At 43.5% G+C, this 20,075-nt stretch overlaps 2 protein-coding genes across 5 annotated transcripts in view; one reads left to right on the top strand and one right to left on the bottom strand.

Annotated features, from left to right (window-relative positions):
- Nucleotides 1-1,880: 1,880 nt before the first annotated feature.
- On the bottom strand, nucleotides 1,881-9,929 carry LOC116981896. Of its 3 annotated transcripts, none has more exons than XR_004414311.1 (3): nucleotides 9,811-9,928; nucleotides 8,043-8,065; nucleotides 1,881-2,090 (listed from the first exon to the last, which is right to left on the bottom strand). XR_004414311.1 is itself a non-coding variant. In XM_033035085.1 (3 exons), the coding sequence occupies exons 1-3, from the start codon at nucleotides 9,820-9,822 to the stop codon at nucleotides 5,058-5,060; spliced, it is 918 nt and encodes a 305-aa protein (XP_032890976.1). In that variant the 5' UTR covers nucleotides 9,823-9,929; the 3' UTR covers nucleotides 4,102-5,057. The 3 variants fall into 3 exon arrangements, 2 of the variants coding, with proteins under 2 accessions (XP_032890976.1, XP_032890977.1); XM_033035085.1 differs by lacking the exon at nucleotides 1,881-2,090 and adding an exon at nucleotides 4,102-5,940 and having other exon boundaries at nucleotides 9,811-9,929; XM_033035086.1 differs by lacking the exon at nucleotides 1,881-2,090 and adding an exon at nucleotides 4,216-5,940 and having other exon boundaries at nucleotides 8,039-8,065; nucleotides 9,811-9,929.
- A 2,093-nt stretch (nucleotides 9,930-12,022) lies between these two features.
- Nucleotides 12,023-20,075, top strand: part of kat2a (lysine acetyltransferase 2A) — a 36,373-nt gene continuing 28,320 nt past the window's right edge. The window contains exon 1 of one of the 2 annotated variants that reach the window (XM_033035082.1): nucleotides 12,023-12,289. In XM_033035082.1, coding sequence (XP_032890973.1) covers nucleotides 12,038-12,289 — 252 coding nt within the window. In that variant the 5' untranslated portion in view covers nucleotides 12,023-12,037. Of the gene's footprint in view, nucleotides 12,290-12,321; nucleotides 12,802-20,075 lie in introns of those variants that run through there. The other variant, XM_033035083.1, reaches the window with a different exon arrangement.

Raw genomic sequence — 20,075 nt, 5'->3', positions numbered from 1 at the left:
TCTATGTGGATTTTTAAAAAACTATCTATGCAACTTGTAATTTCATATAACTCTATCAGCAACATTGCTGTGAGAAGGGTCTCAACCCGAAACTTCACCCATTCCTTCTCTCCAGTGATGCTGCTTGTCCCGCTGAATTACTCCAGCATTTTGTGTCTACTGCTGTTCATCTTTTGTCTCACTCCACTGAAAGTTAGAGCCAAACCATCACCTGCTTCCTCAGCAGTTAAACAGCCCGATAAGTTTTGCTTTTGATGAGATTTTAGGCTGCAGGTTTGAAACCAGTAAGGAAAAAGCTTTAACAATGGACATTGTGCGATATCGTTAGGGGCAACATTGTAATCTTATAATTCGATCACATGCATGTATTGGAGGCTTGCTATCTGCTATTGTTGCAAAAAGAAACAATATTAATTCAATATGAAAATCGGTCAAATGGCTCCTTATGATTCATCCTTTTTTGGCAGAAATAACACAGGTTGTGGTCTGATTTGAATTCCAACAGCATTTATATTCACCAGCAGTAGTTTGCACCAAATGCACACGTGGAATCCCACTGCATGTTATACTCTGTTGCCAAAAATCAATTGTACCATTTGTACTGCACTTGTGAGAAATTTTATGCCACAAGACAGTTGAATCACATTCAATGTGATTCAATTGTAGTTGAAATTTTCTCTTTATTCCAGTTTAGAATGGGCAAAATAAAATATATTTTGGAAGTTGTAGCGTGATCAAAGTCCCATTATGTTTCTAGAAGTGGTTAGGGATTCTATTACCCACCAGCTATATTGACAACCACAGCTCATAAAAAATTATGAACATTTAAAAAAAAATGTAATGCAATGGATAAAATATCTGACAATACCGTTGGAAATATTTCACCCAAAGTCACAATCTCAACATGGGGATTAAAAGATGCACCCTACCACTGATTACACTTTCCATATTCACTGAAAATTCCCACAATATCTGAACAAAAAAGGAAATATTGACATTGTGTTTTTTCATTCCTGCCTACAAAAAAAGTTGAATAAAATGGGTCACTTAACGGCAGATAAAGATTAATTTGATTGACACAAAACAGGCATTTGATTAACCCCTTTCATGCAATTCAGTGTCTACTGTGATGCTGTACATGGAATTTACCATAACTTGTAAAAGCACACTTGTTCAACTGCCCAAGTAAACCCGTCACATTGAATACTGTTAACCCAGCTGGAGAACTCCAATCAGAAGTGTCCATCGATAAGGATACAAATTCATAATGCAAAATTCAGCAGTGCTGGCTCAAAGGGCCGAATGGCCTACTCCTGCACCTATTTTCTAAATAGGGCAACTCTTTACAACAGGAGGCACATCAATGTATTCCTGATATCTATCTAGTTTGATCTTTCAGATCAATGTCTAGGCATAGGGAAACAATAAACGGCATGATATTAACATTTAAAACTTGCTAACCTTCAGCCTGCTCTCCATTTGAGATTGGACTATAGCTCCACACCATCAACCAAACCTTATTTCAAATTCCTCAACAGCTGAAAAGTGTATTGAACAATGCCATGCAATTCAGTTCAGCGACTAAGCATCCATAATCCACTGACACAGAAAATTATAAACATTCATAATTCCCAATCTTCCTTCTGTTGAGAAAAGAATTGCCATTGGGCAAGAAATTTGAATCTATAAACCATTAAACAAGGCAATGCACAGCCTGATCCAATAGTTACCAGAATATCATATATAAAAATACAGCAAAATGAAATAAAAAAGTTTTTTTGTTCCAGATCGAAATGGCAAAAATCATCTTACTTTGGCATCATTATAAATGAGAAAATTCACAAATGTCATAGCAATGTAGCTATTCCTTACACTGCACATCAGATTTTTAAAACAATTTTATTGTTATACCAAAACCAACAATTCATAAAAGTTGAATAACCAATACATAAATAGTCTCTGAAGAACACAAGCTTGAAAATCATCCATTAACCACTGAAGTTGAACTGTAAAGCAGCTGCCAATCACTGCAGTCATAAACAAGGTTTCACTTTGACCTCGCCCTCATCTTCCTCCGCTTGCGCTTCAGTCTATTCAGGAATAGAAAGTTAAAAATAAATCACAGGCTGCCATGTGCATTTACAAAAATTATGCAGACAGCAATAAAGTTTAAATTCTTTTGGCAAAAATGTATAATAATGTTTATATGCTGCAAAGTGGATAAAATCTTTATTGTCCTCCATGAACCATTTTATGCAATGAAAACAAGTGCTGGAACTACATAGCAAGTCAAGTGGAAGCAAGTTCCTAATGCTTTGGGATTAAAACTGGATAAGGTTAAGTGATGGAACAAGTTGAAGTCATTAGACAGAAAAAAGAGTTGGGTCTAAGGGTGGCAGAGAAGCAATGGCATTTACTACTGCACAGTTTTGTTTAACATTCTTTCTAAACAAAATACCACATAAAAGCCAAAATAGATGTGCTCAAATGCTGGATTTGATGACTATGAAATACTGGGATAAAATGGGACATTCCAGGTATTTATCTATTGCATGTTTACCTGTTATCAACAGCAATACAGACATTTCAGAATTTTATTTGTCTCTACTGATATTGTTTAGAGGCTTATAAATCTCTAAGAATGTGTCCTATTCTTTCAAATTGTTTTTGGCCAGTGTACTGACCTAACCACTCCTCTATCTAAATGTTTTTTTATATAGCTGTACACCTCTGTGGAGTGCAGATATTAAAGCTTGCAACTTACATAAAAATGGTAAAGCAGAGAAAAATGTGAAATAACAGAGACACAAGAGACTGCAGATGGTGGAATCTGAAGCAACAAACAATCTAGAGGAACTCAGCCGGTTGAGCATCATCTGTCAGGGAGAGGAATTATCGATGTTTTGGGTCGATACACCGCATCATGGTTATTAATGGATTGATCACAACATTCGTCTGTTCAACATTAAACTTGCCTCATTCCGTTATTAAGTACCCAAGGGCTTACTGTTACTGGAATACTAATATCAGACCATTTGGGTGGGGAAGGGTGCAAAAATATACTTTAACTTTAAGCTTATAGTGAAAGCTTTGTCATGAAAGACATTGTAAATAGCTACAAATATTCTAAGTATCTATCTATCTACATTACTAAAAGTCTGTTCTTGACCGGTTTTGGCCATCTGTGCTGCGATTTCCGAGAGAACGCCGCCACCTACGGCCGTCATTTTTGGCCACCTTGCTCAGAGCCCCCCTCCGCCGTATGTGTGCCGAGGATTTTTCCCGTCGATTAAAAATGACAGAGATATTAATGATTTTACAAAATTCCCCATTCTCTCTGCTGCCCCTGCTGGCGGCAGGGGGGAGGGACTATAAAACCAGGAAGTGGTGTGCCTCAATCAGTGTCTGCAAGCTGGAGGAAGGCAGAGGGTCACGTTTCTCTGATCTGTGAATAACACTGAACACATGTCTACTCAAATGTAAGTGTCCTTAGTGGTTCTAAAACGCTTGCAGAATGTGTCTATTGGTTCTAAAATGTTTGCAAAAAGTGTCTCTTTTGGTTCTACAATGCTTGCAGAATGTGTCTTTTTTGGTTCTAAAATGTTTTTTAGGTTCTCCCCCTCCCCTCTCCCCCCCTTTCTTCTCTCTCCCCCCTCTCCTCTCCGTCTCCTCCCCTCCCCCTCTCTCTCCCCTCCTCCCCCTCCCTCCCTCCCCTAAACCCCCTCCCCTCCACCCTACCTCCCCCTCCCTGCTCCCCACCTCTCCCCCCTATCAGCACCCCCTCTCTCTCTGTCTCTGCCCCATCTCTCTCTGCCCCCACTCTCTACCCCCCCCCCCCTCTCTAGGTGTGACTGCAAGTTGGGGGCTATGCGTCAGTAGATAGGGTGTTTATGGGGTAAAAGGAGCAAATTAATAATATTAATATAATATCAAGGGGGGTAATTAACGTGAGTGCGGGGGGGGGGGATAGTTTGTGTGTGTGACGCTGCATGCCGCCTCCCCCCCCACAACCGCACGTTGGGGGAACAGACCCAACGGGTCTGCACTTGGTCTAGTTACTTATAAATTGTAATAAATATAAATTGTAAATGATTATGTTACACAGGTCTAGAGTTTAAAGTCATCTTTAATTGTAACACATAGTATAGTGGTACAGCAGGTTGTTAGTTGTTAATTCATCACTACCGCTTCCAAGACTACTTAATGTAGGAAGTGGGTGTTAATATAAAGCACACAGTAAGGTGGGGTTAATGATGCTACTCTACTATGATTGGTTCACATGCAATAACCAATCTACATCCGTCCCCATAGAGCGAATATAACGCACAGGTAAGACGCGCAAATTTAAACGTACTCGCCGTTATCAGGCGGTCTACTAATACGACCCGAACGCGTACGAACCAACCCCTCTCCCCATGTACCAGAAAAATTAGTGGGGGAGGCAGTGAACCCAGAAGGGAGAAGGCAGCTGGGGACGCTATAGGCGACCGGTAGGGTGAGCATGCGGGAGAGGTAGTGTTGTTGTTAGACGGGATCGCCGGTCGTGGCAGAGAACGGGACATGCTTGGACTAGTGATAGTGGCAGCAGCAGAGGTGGAGCAAAAGGATCTACTGGTGGTGGACGGGTTTTTTTTTTACAAGCAGCAAGTTTTGGCGGCTCCGTCTGTGCAGGGCACCATCGACGTTGACAAGGTAGTAGAGGGGTTCCTTGGCACGGGCCGACAACGAAACCTAGACGGGAATGTCCCAGAGTGGTCTGCAGACGGACGACTTGACCCTGCAGCAGTAGCTTCAGTGGTTTATTGGATTTGTCATAGGATCGTTTCCGGATGTTGTGTTTCTCCTCGATGCACTTCTGGACCGTGGCTGGTTTAAACACCTGTGGCACCAGCTTCCAATTTGGCCTTCACAGGTTTATTGTTAATGAACATTGATACAGATGGATCCGAAAGCATACCAGCGGAGTGTAGGAGTGTGTGCACAGTGGATTCTTCATATGCGCTAATTGGATCGTCCTCATGGGCAGCTTCGAGCTGGTCCTGTGTGCCTGGAAATGTTTAGTCTTGTTGCAACAGGTGCAGATTAGACGCTGAGCTGGAAGGTCTGTTCCCAAGGGACTTGCAGGCAACGGCGAAGTGATTCATTTTCTTGCAGTAGTTACATGGTTTGCCGTTCGCAGGACAGAACATTCGTCCCTTGTTGTGGAAATAGTTACAATTCGGACATCTTTGCGGCGGCTCATTGATAAATCCCCGGTTAGCCGTTTGCGGCGGTTCGTTCATAAATCTTCTGTTAGCTGTCGTGGTTGGGCGTTTGTTGAAACCCGTCAAGTTTATACTCTTTTTCTGAGTGTCAAACTGGTCACTAAGTGTAGCCACAATCTCTGACGTATGGCAGGCATGCACAGCTTGTTTAAGGGTTAAGTCAGCATTCCGCAGCAACTTAATCTTTAGGTTTTGATCAGTCATGCCAATGACAAGCATGTCCCTGATTAATTCGTCGGACATAACCCCGAAGTGGCATTGCAGAGCCATATATTTCAAATCACAAATAAATCTTTCCACAGGCTCATCAGGAAGCTGGTGTCTCGCGAAGAATTTTGCTCTTTCTAAGATACGGTTTAAGGGTGGGTCGCATAGTTCCCTGAATTTACGCAGTAAAACATTAGGGTCACGCATAGTCTCAGCAGGTACAACTACCTGATTGTTGTCGTCGAGAACTGCTGGCGCGAAGTCAAAAGTCTGTGCTCTCATCAGAGCCTCAGGTCCTGCCAGGTTTAGTAGAAGCAAAGCTTTGACAGCATCTGGTTCATTACGATAGACGATATTGATATAGTGTTCGTACTCGATTTCGAATAGCCTCCATCGTTCCCCGATGTCTGAATCAAAGATGAGCTGCGCTGGCTTGCGGTATGATTCAGCCATAGTGATACAAATGGAACTGATAAAACACAAATAAAACCCGATATACGGACGCAGTGGGTTACTTCACGCTGACTGACACCATGTAAATGATTATGTTACACAGGTCTGGAGTTCAAAGTCATCTTTATGTGTCTTTGGGATTTGAGTATAGGAGCAGGGAGGTTCTACTGCAGTTGTACAGGGTCTTGGTAAGACCACACCTGGAGTATTGCGTACAGTTTTGGTCTCCTAATCTGAGGAAGGACAGTCTTGCCATAGAGGGAGTACAGAGAAGGTTCACCAGACTGATTCCTGGGATGTCTGGACTTTCATATGAAGAAAGACTGGATAGACTCGGTTTGTATTCGCTAGAATTTAGAAGATTGAGGGGGGATCTTATAGAAACTTACAAAATTCTTAAGGGTTTGGACAGGCTAAATTAAATTAAATTAAATTTCTTTATTTATATAGCACATTTTTAGTCAACTTGCATTGACCCCAAAGTGCTTCACATAATTACATCCACACACACAGGCAAAGGTGGGTGAAGTGTCTTGCCCAAGGACACACACAGGCAAAGGTGGGTGAAGTGTCTTGCCCAAGGACACAACGACAGTATGCACTCCAAGCGGGATTCGAACCAGCTACCTTCGGTTGCCAGCCGAACACTTAGCCCATTGTGCCATCTGTCGTCATCCACTAGAGGCTAGATGCAGGAAGATTGTTCCCGATGTTGGGGAAGTCCAGAACAAGGGGTCACAGTTTAAGGATAAGGGGGAAATCTTTTAGGACCGAGATGAGGAAAACATTTTTCACACAGAGAGTGGTGAATCTCTGGAATTCTCTGCCACAGAAGGTAGTTAAGGCCAGTTCATTGGCTATATTTAAGAGGGAGTTAGATGTGGCCCTTGTGGCTAAAGGGATCAGGGGGTATGGAGAGAAGGCAGATACATGTGATGAAGCTGAATTTTAGTTAAAAATATAAGAAGATATTAAATTGGCTTCTGGGCTAGCTTACAGCTTATATTTAGTCTCAAATTAGGCTTGCCTCAGGTTGCGGGGTGTGAGATAATAAATACTATAACATTGTCTCCCAAGTGATAAGCAAAGGAGCTAGAATCATCTCTTTGAAGTAAGATGCCGTAAACCAAGTGTCCTATGTTTATGAGGGAGGAGGTGACGAGAGATGCTACATCTCTTTGATGTATTTGAAAAGTATGATGTCGTAAACCAAGTGTCCTATGTTTATGAGGGACGAGGTGACAGAGAAGAAGAGAGGAACCAGGGGAGTAGAAAGATAAAATGTCGTAAACCAAATGGCCAATGTTTTTAATATATCTTGTACCATGTGACAAAATGCCTTTGATGTGATGCATTCTGTAGAAACCTTTTCCTGTACCTCTGACCATGACTAATGTCTGTGGAATGTGCTAAGGTGACAAAGAAACACTATAAAATGAAATATAATTCTGTTGTTCAGGGAAGGTGGCTGAGCACAGTTAAGTGTCTACATTGGTCACTTGACTGGAATTCTCGCTCCCTTCCATCGGCCGATAATAAGTAAAGTTTTGAACTGGTCTACCAAACAGTTTGTGTGGTGTCTGTTTATTAAGAAGCGAACCTGTTTAGTAGTTATAAAAGTAACGTTTTCACAGGATACTGAGTTGGATGATCAGCCATGATCATATTGAATGGCGGTGCAGGCCTACTCCTGCACCTATTTTCTATGTTTAATTGTAACACATAGTATAGTGGTACAGCAGGTTGTTAGTTGTTAATTCATCACTATTGCTTCCAAGACTACTTAATGTAGGAAGTGGATGTTAATATAAAGCATACAGTAAGGTGGGGTTAATGATACTACTCTACTATGATTGGTTCACATGCAATAACCAATCTACATAAATTATGCAAATTTTCCTTAATGTTGAATGGAAATGGCAGGAAACATTTCAATAAAACGCACAATCTTTTGAAAAGTGTCAAGCTGGCAGTTATTTCAAATCAAATTTAAGTCTCAAAACATATGCTTAAATATATTAATGAATGATTGAATGAAAACCTGAACCAGATTTCACAATTTAAAAGTGTATTATTAAGTTTAATAAAGAGCTGGAAAAAAGTAAAAGACATACTGACCTCCGCATCCTTTTCTTCCTCCACTGTAGAAGAAATAAAACAATTAGTTTTAGTAGAAAGTTGGCATATTTACTCTTGTATTATTTTAGAATCAAAATAAAGTTTAACGTAACATCCAATAAATAGCAGTTCCATACACACATTCAGTAAAATGAAATAACTTTATCTTGGCATCCTCCTGTGTAAAATGAAATAACTTTCTCTTAGCACTCTTATGGTACAATCAAGAGAAAATATATATATAAATCCATCATCTAACCTACAATAATAAATGTAGTCTCTGTTTCCATGATTGTTCCGATTGTACATTCCATATATTACAACCACCAAATAGGTTCCAAACGATGTGGAACTGGGGGCATTATTTTTGGCTCTGCACTATTCCGTTTCAGGACATATGATAATAAAACCAACAGACAAATATTAGGTCACCGGACCATAAACATGTAGTGCAACCAAAACAAAGTAGATCATAGTTGCCAAGGTAGGGTTGTGGTGAATGGCAGAGGTCAATATCCTGATGGTTAATTAAAATGTTCTTGGATCTGAGGATCTTGAACCTCCTCAGACTCCTCCTGTACCTTCTTCACAATAGAAGTGGCAAGATCGTCCTTGCAGGAGGTTGAGGGGTGATCTGATAAAGGTGTACAAAATTATGAGAGGAATAGATCGGGTAAATAAATGCACAGCCTCTTGCCCAGAGTAGGGGAACCGAGGATAGGTTGAAACATAGGTTTAAAGTGAGGAAGGGAGATTTAGTAGGAACCCGAGGGGTAACCTTTTCTACACAAAGGGCGGTGGGTGTATTGGACGAGTTACCAGAGAAGGCAGGTACATTCACAACGTTTAAGAGAAAGTTAGACAGGTGCATGGATGGGATAGATTTAGAGGGATATGAGCCAAACGCAGGCAGGTGAGACGAGTAGATGGGACATGTACGAGCAAGTTGGGCCTAAGGGCGAGGGGTCTGTGTCCACGTTGTCAGACTCTATGAGAGCGTGACCAGAGTGATGTAGGCTCTCGATAATATTAACAGCCTTTATCCGGCATAACATTGTGACCATCAATGTGATATCAATTGATGCAACCTGACCCGATGAGTTCATAGAGCAGGTACACAAAATTGCTGGGGAAACTCAGCGGGTGCAGCAGCATCTAAGGAGCGAAGGAAATAGGCGACGTTTCGGGCCGAAACCCTTCTTCAGACTTTAAATTATAGATTTGTCTATAGTCTGAAGAAGGGTTTCGGCCCGAAACGTCGCCTATTTCCTTCGCTCCATAGATGCTGCTGCACCCGCTGAGTTTCCCCAGCAATTTTGTGTACCTTCGATATTCCAGCATCTGCAGTTCCCTTTTGAACAGTTCATAGAGCAGGTTGTTTTTCACTCAACATTTCAGCCTCCTGTGTAAAGCGACAAACTCGGAGGGAGGAAGTGCTGGAGGTGACGGTCGACCGCGTGTTGCAGAAAAGTTGATGGGATCGTTTAACAGTAAAGTTTGAATCGCTGAGCGAGGTGGAATCGTGCCTGAAGTGCGGTCGATCGCAGTTTCTCCCCCCGCCGCCGCCCCCAGCACCTACTGTTTATCGATCAACAGGTCAGAACAAGAACCCACTGACTGCGTGGTCGCGGCCCTCAAAATGGATACGACGGGCAAAAAGTTTTTTAAAAAAAACACATTTCCCCCTCAAATTGATTACTCAGCACTTATTTTATCATAATGACCGGATTCTATTCTATCATTTTTCTGTCAGTTACTGTTCACTCACCTTGGCCCTCATGGTCGGTTAGGAAAAGCTCCCAACGAACTTCGTCTCGACGTCGTCAACTTCGCAAGTGTGCGCACGCGCCCCGATGCCAGCCGATAAACTACAACACCCACGATGCCTTGCAAATCAAATTAAAGTCCTCATCTATCCATTATTATTATTTTTTTTTACTTAAAGCACAAACATTAGATGTGCTTAACTAGCTTTAATTAAACTGTGAAGAAGAAGTGAGTTTTAATTCGTTTGTGGCGCTCTAAGAAGAGATGGACTACATATCCCAGACTGCCGTGGGCGGGACGCCGGCGCGCTGTTGTCTCTTGTACATGACCGTGCAACCAAAGGTCTTATAGCGGATCTTTGCGTGCAGCACCTGTCCCTATACCTTCCCCTCTCAACTCTGTCCAGGGCAGATATCCTATTGCTATAGGATCTTTGGTCCAGGGACCCCGACAGTCTTGTCAGGTGAGGCAGAGGTTCACTTGCACCTCCTCCAACCTGATCTACTGTCTCCGCTGTTCCAGGTGTAGACTCCTACATATCGGCCAGACCAAGCGCAGGCTCTGCGATCGTTTCGCTGAACACCTTCCGCTCAGTCTGCGTCTGCCTAAACCTACCTGATTGCTCAACACTTTAACTCCCCCTCCCATTCCCACACTGACCTCTCTGTCCTGGGCCTCCTCCACTGTCAGTGAGGCCAAACGCAAGTTGGGGGAACAGCACTTCATATTTCGCTTGGGCAGTTTACAATTCAGCGGTTTTTTGACTTCTCGAACTTCAAGTAACCCTTACATCACTTCTATCTCCGTCCTCCCCTCACCCTAATTATCCGACTAGTTTCACTGTCCTGATTCATTTCACTGACTGTATGCCTTTGTCTGCCTCTGTGTAGGAAGGGACTGCCAGATGTTGGTTCATGCAGCATCTCTAGAGAACATAGATGACATTTTTGGTCGAGACGCTTCTTCCGAATGAGAGTCATCAGACTGAGAGTCAGGATAGTCCCCTGACTCTCTAGTACAAGATGTACTAGTCAGTTAGTTAATGTAGGTAGGTACACAAAAATGCTGGAGAAACTCAGCGGGTGCAGCAGCATCTATGGAGTGAAGGAAATAGGTGACGTTTCGGCCGAAACCCTTCTTCAGACTGATGGGGGGGGGGGGGGAGAAGGAAGGAAAAAGGGAGGAGGAGGAGCCCGAGGGCAGGGGGATGGGAGGAGACTGCTCGAGGGTTAAGGAAGGGGAGGAGACTTGCAAAATTGGGAGAATTCAATGTTCATGCCAACCGGACGCAAGCAACCCAGGCGGAATATGAGGTGCTGTTCCTCCAATTTCCGGTGTTGCTCACTCTGGCAATGGAGGAGACCCAGGACAGAGAGGTCGGATTGGGAATGGGAGGGGGAGTTGAAGTGCTGAGCCACCGGGAGTTCAGGTAGGTTCTTGCGGACTGAGCGGAGGTGTTCGGTGAAACGATCGCCCAACCTCCGCTTAGTCTCACCGATGTAAATCAGCTGGCATCTAGAGCAGCGGATGCAGTAGATGAGGTTGGAGGAGATACAGGTGAACCTTTGTCGCACCTGGAACGACTGCTTGGGTCCTTGAATGGAGTCGAGGGGGGAGGTAAAGGGACAGGTGTTGCATTTCTTGCGGTTGCAACGGAAAGTGCCCGGGGAGGGGGTGGTACGGGAGGGAAGGGAAGAATTGACAAGGGAGTTGCGGAGGGAGCGGTCTTTGCGGAAGGCAGACATGGGGGAAGATGGGAAGATGTGGCGAGTGGTGGGGTCACGTTGGAGGTGGCGAAAATGACGGAGGATGATTTGTTGTATTTGCCGGCTGGTGGGGTGAAAGGTGAGGACTAGGGGGACTCTGCCCTTGTTGCGAGTGCGGGGATGGGGAGAGAGAGCAGTGTTGCGGGGTATGGAAGAGACCCTGGTGCGAGCCTCATCTATGATGGAGGAGGGGAATCCCCGTTCCCTGAAGAGCGAGGACACTTCCGATGCCCTGGTGTGGAACGTCTCATCCTGGGAGCAGATGCGGTGTAGGCGGAGGAAATGGGAATAGGGGATGGAGTTACTCCAGCTTTTTGTGTCTTTCTCTGGTGTAAACCCGCATCTGCAATTCCATCTTGCACACTACATTTCCCAAGATGCCCACGTCAATGCGCATGCGCATTGCCCCCACCGGGAGAGCAATGACTACATCTCCCAAGGTGCACCCGGCGCGCATGTGCAATGGCGTCCTCGGTGGTTTCCATGGCAGAGGGGGGCACGGTGATGGCTGAGGCAGCGCAAGCCTCGCAAGGCCGGGCTCAAGCGCCTTTCCCGTCGCAAACGGCGGCCTCTCCCGCCGCCCCGAGCCCGGCCGACCCTGCCCGGCCCGGTGCCAGCAGCAGCCAGCAACGCTCGGTTCAGCGCAAGGCCCAGGTCCGCGCTTTCCCACGGGCCAAGAAATTGGAGAAACTGGGGATTTTCTCGGCGTGCAAGGTAAGAGCAGAGTGTGTGCCCGGCTGGACGACTCCTCCTCCTCATCATCATCCTGCCTCTGCAGACTCGGGCTAGGTCCCAATTCAATATCTTTTCACTAACAAGGTGACACAGTGATCATTCAAGAATTGAACTGTTTCCATGTGGTGAATGAAAAGCTTCCTTCCTCCATTACTGCCACTCCCACAATAACCCAGAGATCACACATGAAGACTGGCCACCGGGTGAAGTGGGAGAGGCTGCATTCAACACGGGGCACGGACAAAAACGTTGTTTTAACGTTGTGTTGTGGCTCAAGAGAGTCACGGATGCACTGTGGCTAGACAAAGCGTTCAGCAAATTTGTCGCCTCTGAATTTCTTGCCATGATGACTAAAAATAACATACTTGAACATGACTAAAATGTACCAACAGGTAAAAGGTGACTGATTGAAGCACAGATGCTGGAGTGTGTTTTAGAAATTGGAATGAGACAACATGAAGGAGATATTTAAAGGAGGTTTTCAGCCTGCAGTCATTTATTTGCAGTAAAGGTGGGAAGTATTTGGATGTGGAAGAACAGAGGGCATAGGATTTGCGGAATGGTTCGATGGTACTGGAAGTTGTGGATATCAATAGTAATTGGAAAGACGTTGGGTTTTAACTGTTAGCTCTACTTTCATAGAATTGTACTGACCTGATCAGTATTATTTGTATTTTCTGCTTTAATTTTAGACTTCCTGGATTTAGTCTGGTCTTTTCTTTGTGCTATTAAATTTAACTTGAGTATGTAGCCTGGGGAGAGATAAAGAGTTTAAGAAGTGGGAGCTGGAATAGGTCATTTATTTCTTGCACATGCTTCACTGATCATGGTCTTCTTCTTCTTTTCGTGTCTTTGAAGCTAGTTGGTTATATGACAGTTTCCCATTCCTTTACACAGTCCTTTGCGTTTTTATTGAACACTGCAAGATCATGGTGCCTCAATGCCATTTTCTGCCCAATCCTAACATTCATTGATTATTCTTACATTGGTTTTCAATGTAGTGAATGAATGTGTTTCCGTTGCCCTCTCCCATAGAACAGTACAGCGCAGGAACAGGCTTTTTTGCCTACAATATATGTGCTGCATATGATGCCAAGTTAAACTAATCGCTACTTGCACGTTATCACTTTGGAAGAGAATTACAAACATTCATCATGTGAATGAAGAAATTGCTCTTTTCAGTCACCAATGGCCTGCCCTATTTTTTTCAGCATCCGAGCCCCTCTTCCTCCCACCCCCCTCATATTCCAGATTACGCCTGGGGAAACAGTCATACAGTACAGAAACAGGCTCTTTGGCCCAATTTGCTCATGTTAACCAAGATATCCCATCTATACCAGTCCCACCTGCCTGCATTTGGCCCATATTCCTCTAATCCTTTCCTATCAATGTACCTGTCCAAATGCCTTTTAAACATTGTTATAGTACCTGCCTCAACTATCCCCTCTGGCAGTTCACTCCATATACCCACAACCCTCTGCGTGGAAAAAGTTGATAATTTTTCTTAAATCCTTCCCCTCTCACCTTAAACCTATGTCCTCTGCTTCTTGACTTCCCCCACTCTGGGTAAAGACTCTGTGCAGCCTGGCGAAAACATCCTCCTCATATTTTTCCTATTGAGCTCTAAGAATTTTGTTTACTTGAGGTCACCTCTTCCTTTTCTAAACTCCAAAGAAGCACAACCTACTCAATCTCATCATATGACTGACTTGCCATTCAGAACCATTCTGGTGAATCTTTACTGCACTCCTACAGCAACAATCTTTTTAAGGCAAAAGATTTATGCAATTGTCTGAATATGATTTAACAAAGCTTTGCATGATATTAGGAAGATGTTTTTGCCCTTTTACTTGAAGCCTTTTGCCGTAAAGGTCAATGTACATTTTAGAAACAAGGAACTGCAGATAGAAACAGAAAATAGGTGCAGGAGTAGGCCATTTGGCCCTTCGATCATCCAAAATCAGTACCCCGTTCTGGCTTTTTCACCATATCCCTTGATTCCCCTAGACCTAAAAGCCAAATCTAACTCTCTTGCAAACATCCAGTGAATTGGCCTCCACTGCCTTCTGTGGCAGAGAATTCCACAGATTCACAAATCTGGGTGAAAACGTTTTTCCTCATCTCAGTCCTAAATGGCCTTCCCCTTATTCTTAAACTGTGAACCCTGGTTGTGGACTCCCCCAACATCGGGAACATTTTTCCTGCATCCAGCCTGTCCAATCCTTTTAGAATTTTATATGTTTCTAAATTCCAGTGAATGCAAGCCTAGTTGATCCATTCTTTCATCATATGTCGGCCCGCCATCCCGGGAATTAATCTGGTGAACCTACGCTGCACTCCATCAAAAGCAATAATGTCCTTCCTCAAATTAGGAGACCAAAATCGCACACAATACTCCAGGGCCCTGTACAACTGCAGTAGGACCTCCTTGCTCCTAAACTCAAATCCTATCGCAATGAAGCCCAACATGCCATTGGCTTTCTTCACAGCCTGCTGTACCTTTAGTTTCAGTTTAGAAATACAGCAAGGAAACAGGCCCTTCGGCCCACCGGGTCCACGCCGACCAGCGATCCCCGCACATTTACACTATCCTACACCCACTAGGGACAATTTTTACATTTACCAAGCCAATTAACCTACAAACATGTACGTCTTTGGAGTGTGGGAGGAAACCGAAGATCTCGGAGAAAACACATGCAGATCACGGGGAGAACGTACAAACTATGTACCGACAGCACCCGTAGTCAGGATCGAACCTGGGTCTCCAGCGCTGCATTCGCTGTAAGGCAGCAACCCTACCGCTGCGCCACCGTGATCTGCATGCTTACTTTCAGTGACTGATGTACAAGCACATCCAGGTCTAGTTGTACCTCCCCTTCTCCTAATCTGACACTGTTCAGATAGTAATCTGCCTTCCTGTTTTTGCCACCAAAATGGTTAACCTCACATTTATCCACATTATGCTGCATCTGCCATGCTCACCCAATCTATCCAAGTCACCCTGCAGCCTCATAGCATCCTCCTCACAGCTCACACTGCCACCCAGCTTTGTGTCATCTGCAAACTTGGAGATGTCACATTTAACCCCCCCCCATCTAAATCGTTAATATATATTGTAAACAACTGGGATCCCAGCACCGAGCCTTGTGGCACCCCACTAGTCACCACCTTCCATTCTGAAAAGGACCTGTTAATTCCTACTCTTTGCTATCTGTCTGCCAAAAAGTTCTCTATCCATGACAATACCCTACCCCCAATACCATGTATTCTAATTTTGCACACTAATCCCTTGTGTGGGACTTTGTCAAAGGTTTTTTGAAAGTCCAGATACACCACATCCACTGGCTCTCCCTTATCAATTCTACTTGTTATATCCTCAAAAAATTCCAAAATATTAGGCAAGCATGATTTCCCCTTCATAAATCCATGCTGACTTTGACCGATCCTGTCACTGCTTTCCAAATGTGCAGTTATAACATCTTTAATAATCGACTCCAGCATCTTCCCCACTACCGATGTAAGGCTAAATGGTCTATAATTCCCTTTTTTTTTTCTCTCCTTTCTTAAAAAGTGGAGTTACATTGGCTACCCTTCAGTCCACAGGAACTGATCCAGAGTCGAGAGAGCATTGGAAAATGATCAGCAATGCATCCAAGCTAATGTATCTCCTTGCTGTTGCATTAATCTCCTCTTTAACCAGCAATGCCACCACATCTCCTCTTTCTTTCTGTCTATCCTTCCTGAACATTGAATACCCCTGCATGTTTAGCTCCTAACCGTGGAGCCATGTCTCCGTAATTCCAACTATATCATATCCCTTAACTACTAACTGCGCATTCAATTCATCCACCTTATTTTGAATGCTCCTCGCATTAAGACACAAAGCTTACAGGTTATTCTTATCTCCTTTCTACCTTTTGCTTCTGTCCTCCTTTTATGACCCTCTGTCTCATTGCAATGGGTCACATCCCCCTGCCCTGTTAGTTTAAACATGACCTTTCCTACACTCTCTTTCCCATCAGCTGCACGGATACGCATCCACGTTGTTGACATCATTCCCCCACTTTTTAGTTTAAACCCACCTGTGTTGCACCAGCAAACTTGCCTGCCAGAATGTCAGTCCCCTTCCAATTAAGATGCAACCCGCCTCTTTTGCACAGGTCACCCCTGCCCCAGAAGAGATTCCAGTCATCTAGAAATCTAAATCCCTGGCCCCCTGCACCAACTTCTGAGCCACACATTCAGATCCCCTATCTCCCTGTTCCTGCCCTCACTAGCATGAGGTACTGGAAGCAGCCCAGAGATAACCACCCTAGAAGTCCTGCTTTTCAGCCTCCTACCTAGTTCTCTATGCTCGCGTTGCAGAACCTCCTACCTCTTCTTACCCACGTCATTTGTGCCTACATGCACAACTACTTCCGCTGTTCACCTTCCCACTCGAGGATGTACTTGTCGGTCTGAGACATCTTGGACCCACCAGGGAGGCAACACCTTCCTCCTGTCCGCACCTCGTACAATGGATTCACCCACCATTATGGCTCTGCCTGACGTCGGTTTCGCCAGTCGAGTCTCAGCGCTAGTATTAGAGTCACAGACCTGTCCGCCGCCCGGACTGGAAGCGTCGTCTGATCCAACAGCTCCCAGTACCTGTTTTCAAGAGGTACTTCTACTGAAGTCTCCTGCACTCGCTTCATCCCCTTTCTTTCTGTCTCTACCCATCGCACCTCCTGCAGTCTTGGAATGACAAACTGACTGTAGGTCCTGTCCAGGAAGCTTTTGTCATCCCAGATGGACCACAGGCCATCCAGCTGCTGCTCCTGTTCCCTAACTCGGTCCTTGAGGAGCTGCATCTGGACACAGTTCCCACAGGTGTAGTGGCCCTGACTTCCCACATCCTGCAACAAATGCACTACAATAACATTCCTGCTATCACCAGTTTAATTATTTATATTAAAATAACCATACAACCAATGCAAGTGTAGCCTCCTTCCATCACCCTCCTCACTGAGCGAAAGGCTCGCACTTTACCTCACCTTCAATAAGGCCGCTTCCATAGTCCTGAACTTAATTTTATCTAATCAAGTCAACTATCCACTCAACTAATTAGAATGTCTCAGCCAATCCACTCACTTGCTGGTCTGGCTGCTGCTGCTCTGCGATCTACCAAGTAATTGCCCCGGGCTGACTCTTGGCGCTCCTTTTAAACCTCCTGAACTTTACTCACCTAGGAGAAAGCCTTCCTTCAGCCAATCCATTCACTCACTGGTCTGGCTGCTGCTGTTCTGCGATCTTCCAGGTAATTGCTGATACTGGTTTTCAAAAAAAGATGCATAGCTCGGACAACTCAGTGGGACAAGCTGCATCTCTGGAGCACGTGGATGGTGAAGTTTAGTGCTGGGATCCTTCTTCAGACTGACACGGGTGGGGGGAAAGGAAACCTGGAAGCGAGAAGGGGCATGACAAAGCCTGGCAAATGATGGGTGAGGGTTTTTTGATTGGCAGAGGCCAGAGATGAAAAGACAAAAGGTGTGAAATAAGGATAGAAGAGTTGTGAATTGTGAAGCCAGAGGAAGGAATGTAGGTGGGAGACGAAAAACGGGTACAGCACAGGGCTCCACCTGGGCTCGCATATAGATCTAATTTCATTAGCTGCTCATGATAGTGTAAACCTCACTTGAATTGGCCTAATTAATCTCTTCATGTCTGCCTCCAATTCAAAATATTCATTCTTAAATAAAGAGACCAAAGCTGTTTACAGTACTCAAGGTGTGGACTCGCCTTGAGTACTGTAGACAATTGTGGCTATACTTTCCTATTTCTAAGTTCCAACATCCTTGCAATAAACCCAATATGCCTTTGTGACTACTTTCTGCACCAGCCTGATAACTTTATGATTTGTGCTTGCAAACAGTATATTTCTCAGTACTTTACTCATCTGCAGCCTTTCTCTATTCAGAAAATGGTTTGCCGTTACATTCTTATTTAAGTGTATGTACACTTTTCCACATTAAACTTAGTTTGTCAGGCTTTCAATTACTTGCTCAACCTATTTGTGTCCTGTTGCACAGTTTTCATTATCCTCATTGCAATATGCCCTATCTGCTATTTCCGTACTATCAGCAAAAGTGAATATCTTGTACTCGTCCCTTCTTCATGTCTTTAATATAAATGTAAAATATTGAGGGTCATAACTGACCGATGGGGCACTTCGCTATTCTATCGTTCTAGCCTGGAAAAAAACATTTATCCCCTCTCTCTCTCTCTTTTATCCTATAACCAATCTTCTTGCTAACACAATTCCCTCAATACATCAATCCCTTGTCTTGTGCATCAGCTTTTATATGGCACCTTATCAAATGCCTTCTGAAAATCTAAATACACTCCATCTATAGTTTTCCCTCTATCGATTCTTCTTGCATACCTATAGAAGCTCTTAGTCTGTGTTTCTGAGATTTGCTCCCTTATTTTACTTTCCCTTTCTTAACCAAATTCTTGAATGCCTTTTGCTGAATTATGAAATATTTTCAATCCTGCTTTTACTGTCAACCTTGCTGCTTTTCCTTTAAATTTAATATCATATTTATTTATTTGCAGTCCATACTTGGGCCATTTTTTTCTGTTGCTGTATTTTTGGATATTCTGACTGATGCTGAATAAAATGACATTGAACAAAGAATGTTGTAATTTGCGGGGCTGTCAATCAGGAGATATGGAGAAACAAGGAACTGCAGATGCCAGTTAATACACAAAAGGACACAGTGCTGGAGTAACGGTAGATCAGGCGGCATCCGTGGAGTCCATGAATAGGTGATGTTTTGCGTCGTGACCCTTGTTCAGACAGAATATGATATGTGCAACATATGGGAGAACACAAAGATTGTGTTATTTTATTGCGCGTCATGTCATGAGCCTTCCAATATCTTTAGTTTTCTAAAACCTAGTTTTTTTTTTGTATATCTATTATTTCATGGGTAGGAATTTTAAATGCATTTAAAAAAAAAAGTAAATCTGTGTCTCTTTTTGGCAATCAGACAAAGATGGATATCCTGCAGGTGCACAAAAGACACATAAAGGAGCATAGTTCAGGGCAATTGTTAAAGGAAAGAAGACAAATTATTAATTGTACAAGACTGAAAAAAAGTGAACACTGAGGGAGAAAATAGACGTTTCGGGCCGAGACCCTTCTTCAGACTGATTCCTTTTCTCCAGAGATGCAGTCTGACCCGCTCCAGCGTTTTGTGTCTATCTTTGATTTAATCCAGCATCTGTAGTTTCTTCCTTCATACTGAGGGCGAAAAGACAATTTAACTTTTCTAAAATGACTTTGTCCATTTAAAGTTGTAAATGTTATTGATTTTCATTGTACTAAATTGCATTTTGCTATGTTTTTGATGTTAAGCAAGTGGCAGAAAAATAACGTTGTTATTAATTTAAATTCGTTGGAGTTTATTTGAGGAATTTATTTAACAGCAAAAGATAATCTAAAAGAGACGATTTACTTTTTTTGCACACCATAACAATGTATTGGAGCATTGTCAATTGTATTTGAGGAAGATGTGGCAGCCAGTTTGTACACAGTAAAAGTCTGCAAATAACAATTAATTGATTAAGTTGAAAATCTGCTTTTGGTTGAAATATAAATTGAGCAAGATGTTTGGAAAATTTGCTCTCCATCTACATTTAGGTCCACATAAATTATCCCAGATTTTCAAGATTTTACATGAATTACCAGGGGAGCTTGGGGAGTATTGTAGTAATATAAAAT

Source organism: Amblyraja radiata, chromosome 16 (genome assembly GCF_010909765.2).
Source record: "Amblyraja radiata isolate CabotCenter1 chromosome 16, sAmbRad1.1.pri, whole genome shotgun sequence".
Lineage (NCBI taxonomy): Eukaryota > Metazoa > Chordata > Chondrichthyes > Rajiformes > Rajidae > Amblyraja > Amblyraja radiata.
This window is presented reverse-complemented; position numbering and strand designations above follow the sequence as displayed.

Coding starts and splice junctions, on each gene's coding strand:
- LOC116981896 (XM_033035085.1), bottom strand. Junction 5,941..8,042: donor AGGAAGAAAAGGATGCGGAG/GTCAGTATGTCT, acceptor GTGTTTTATCAG/TTCCATTTGTATCACTATGG.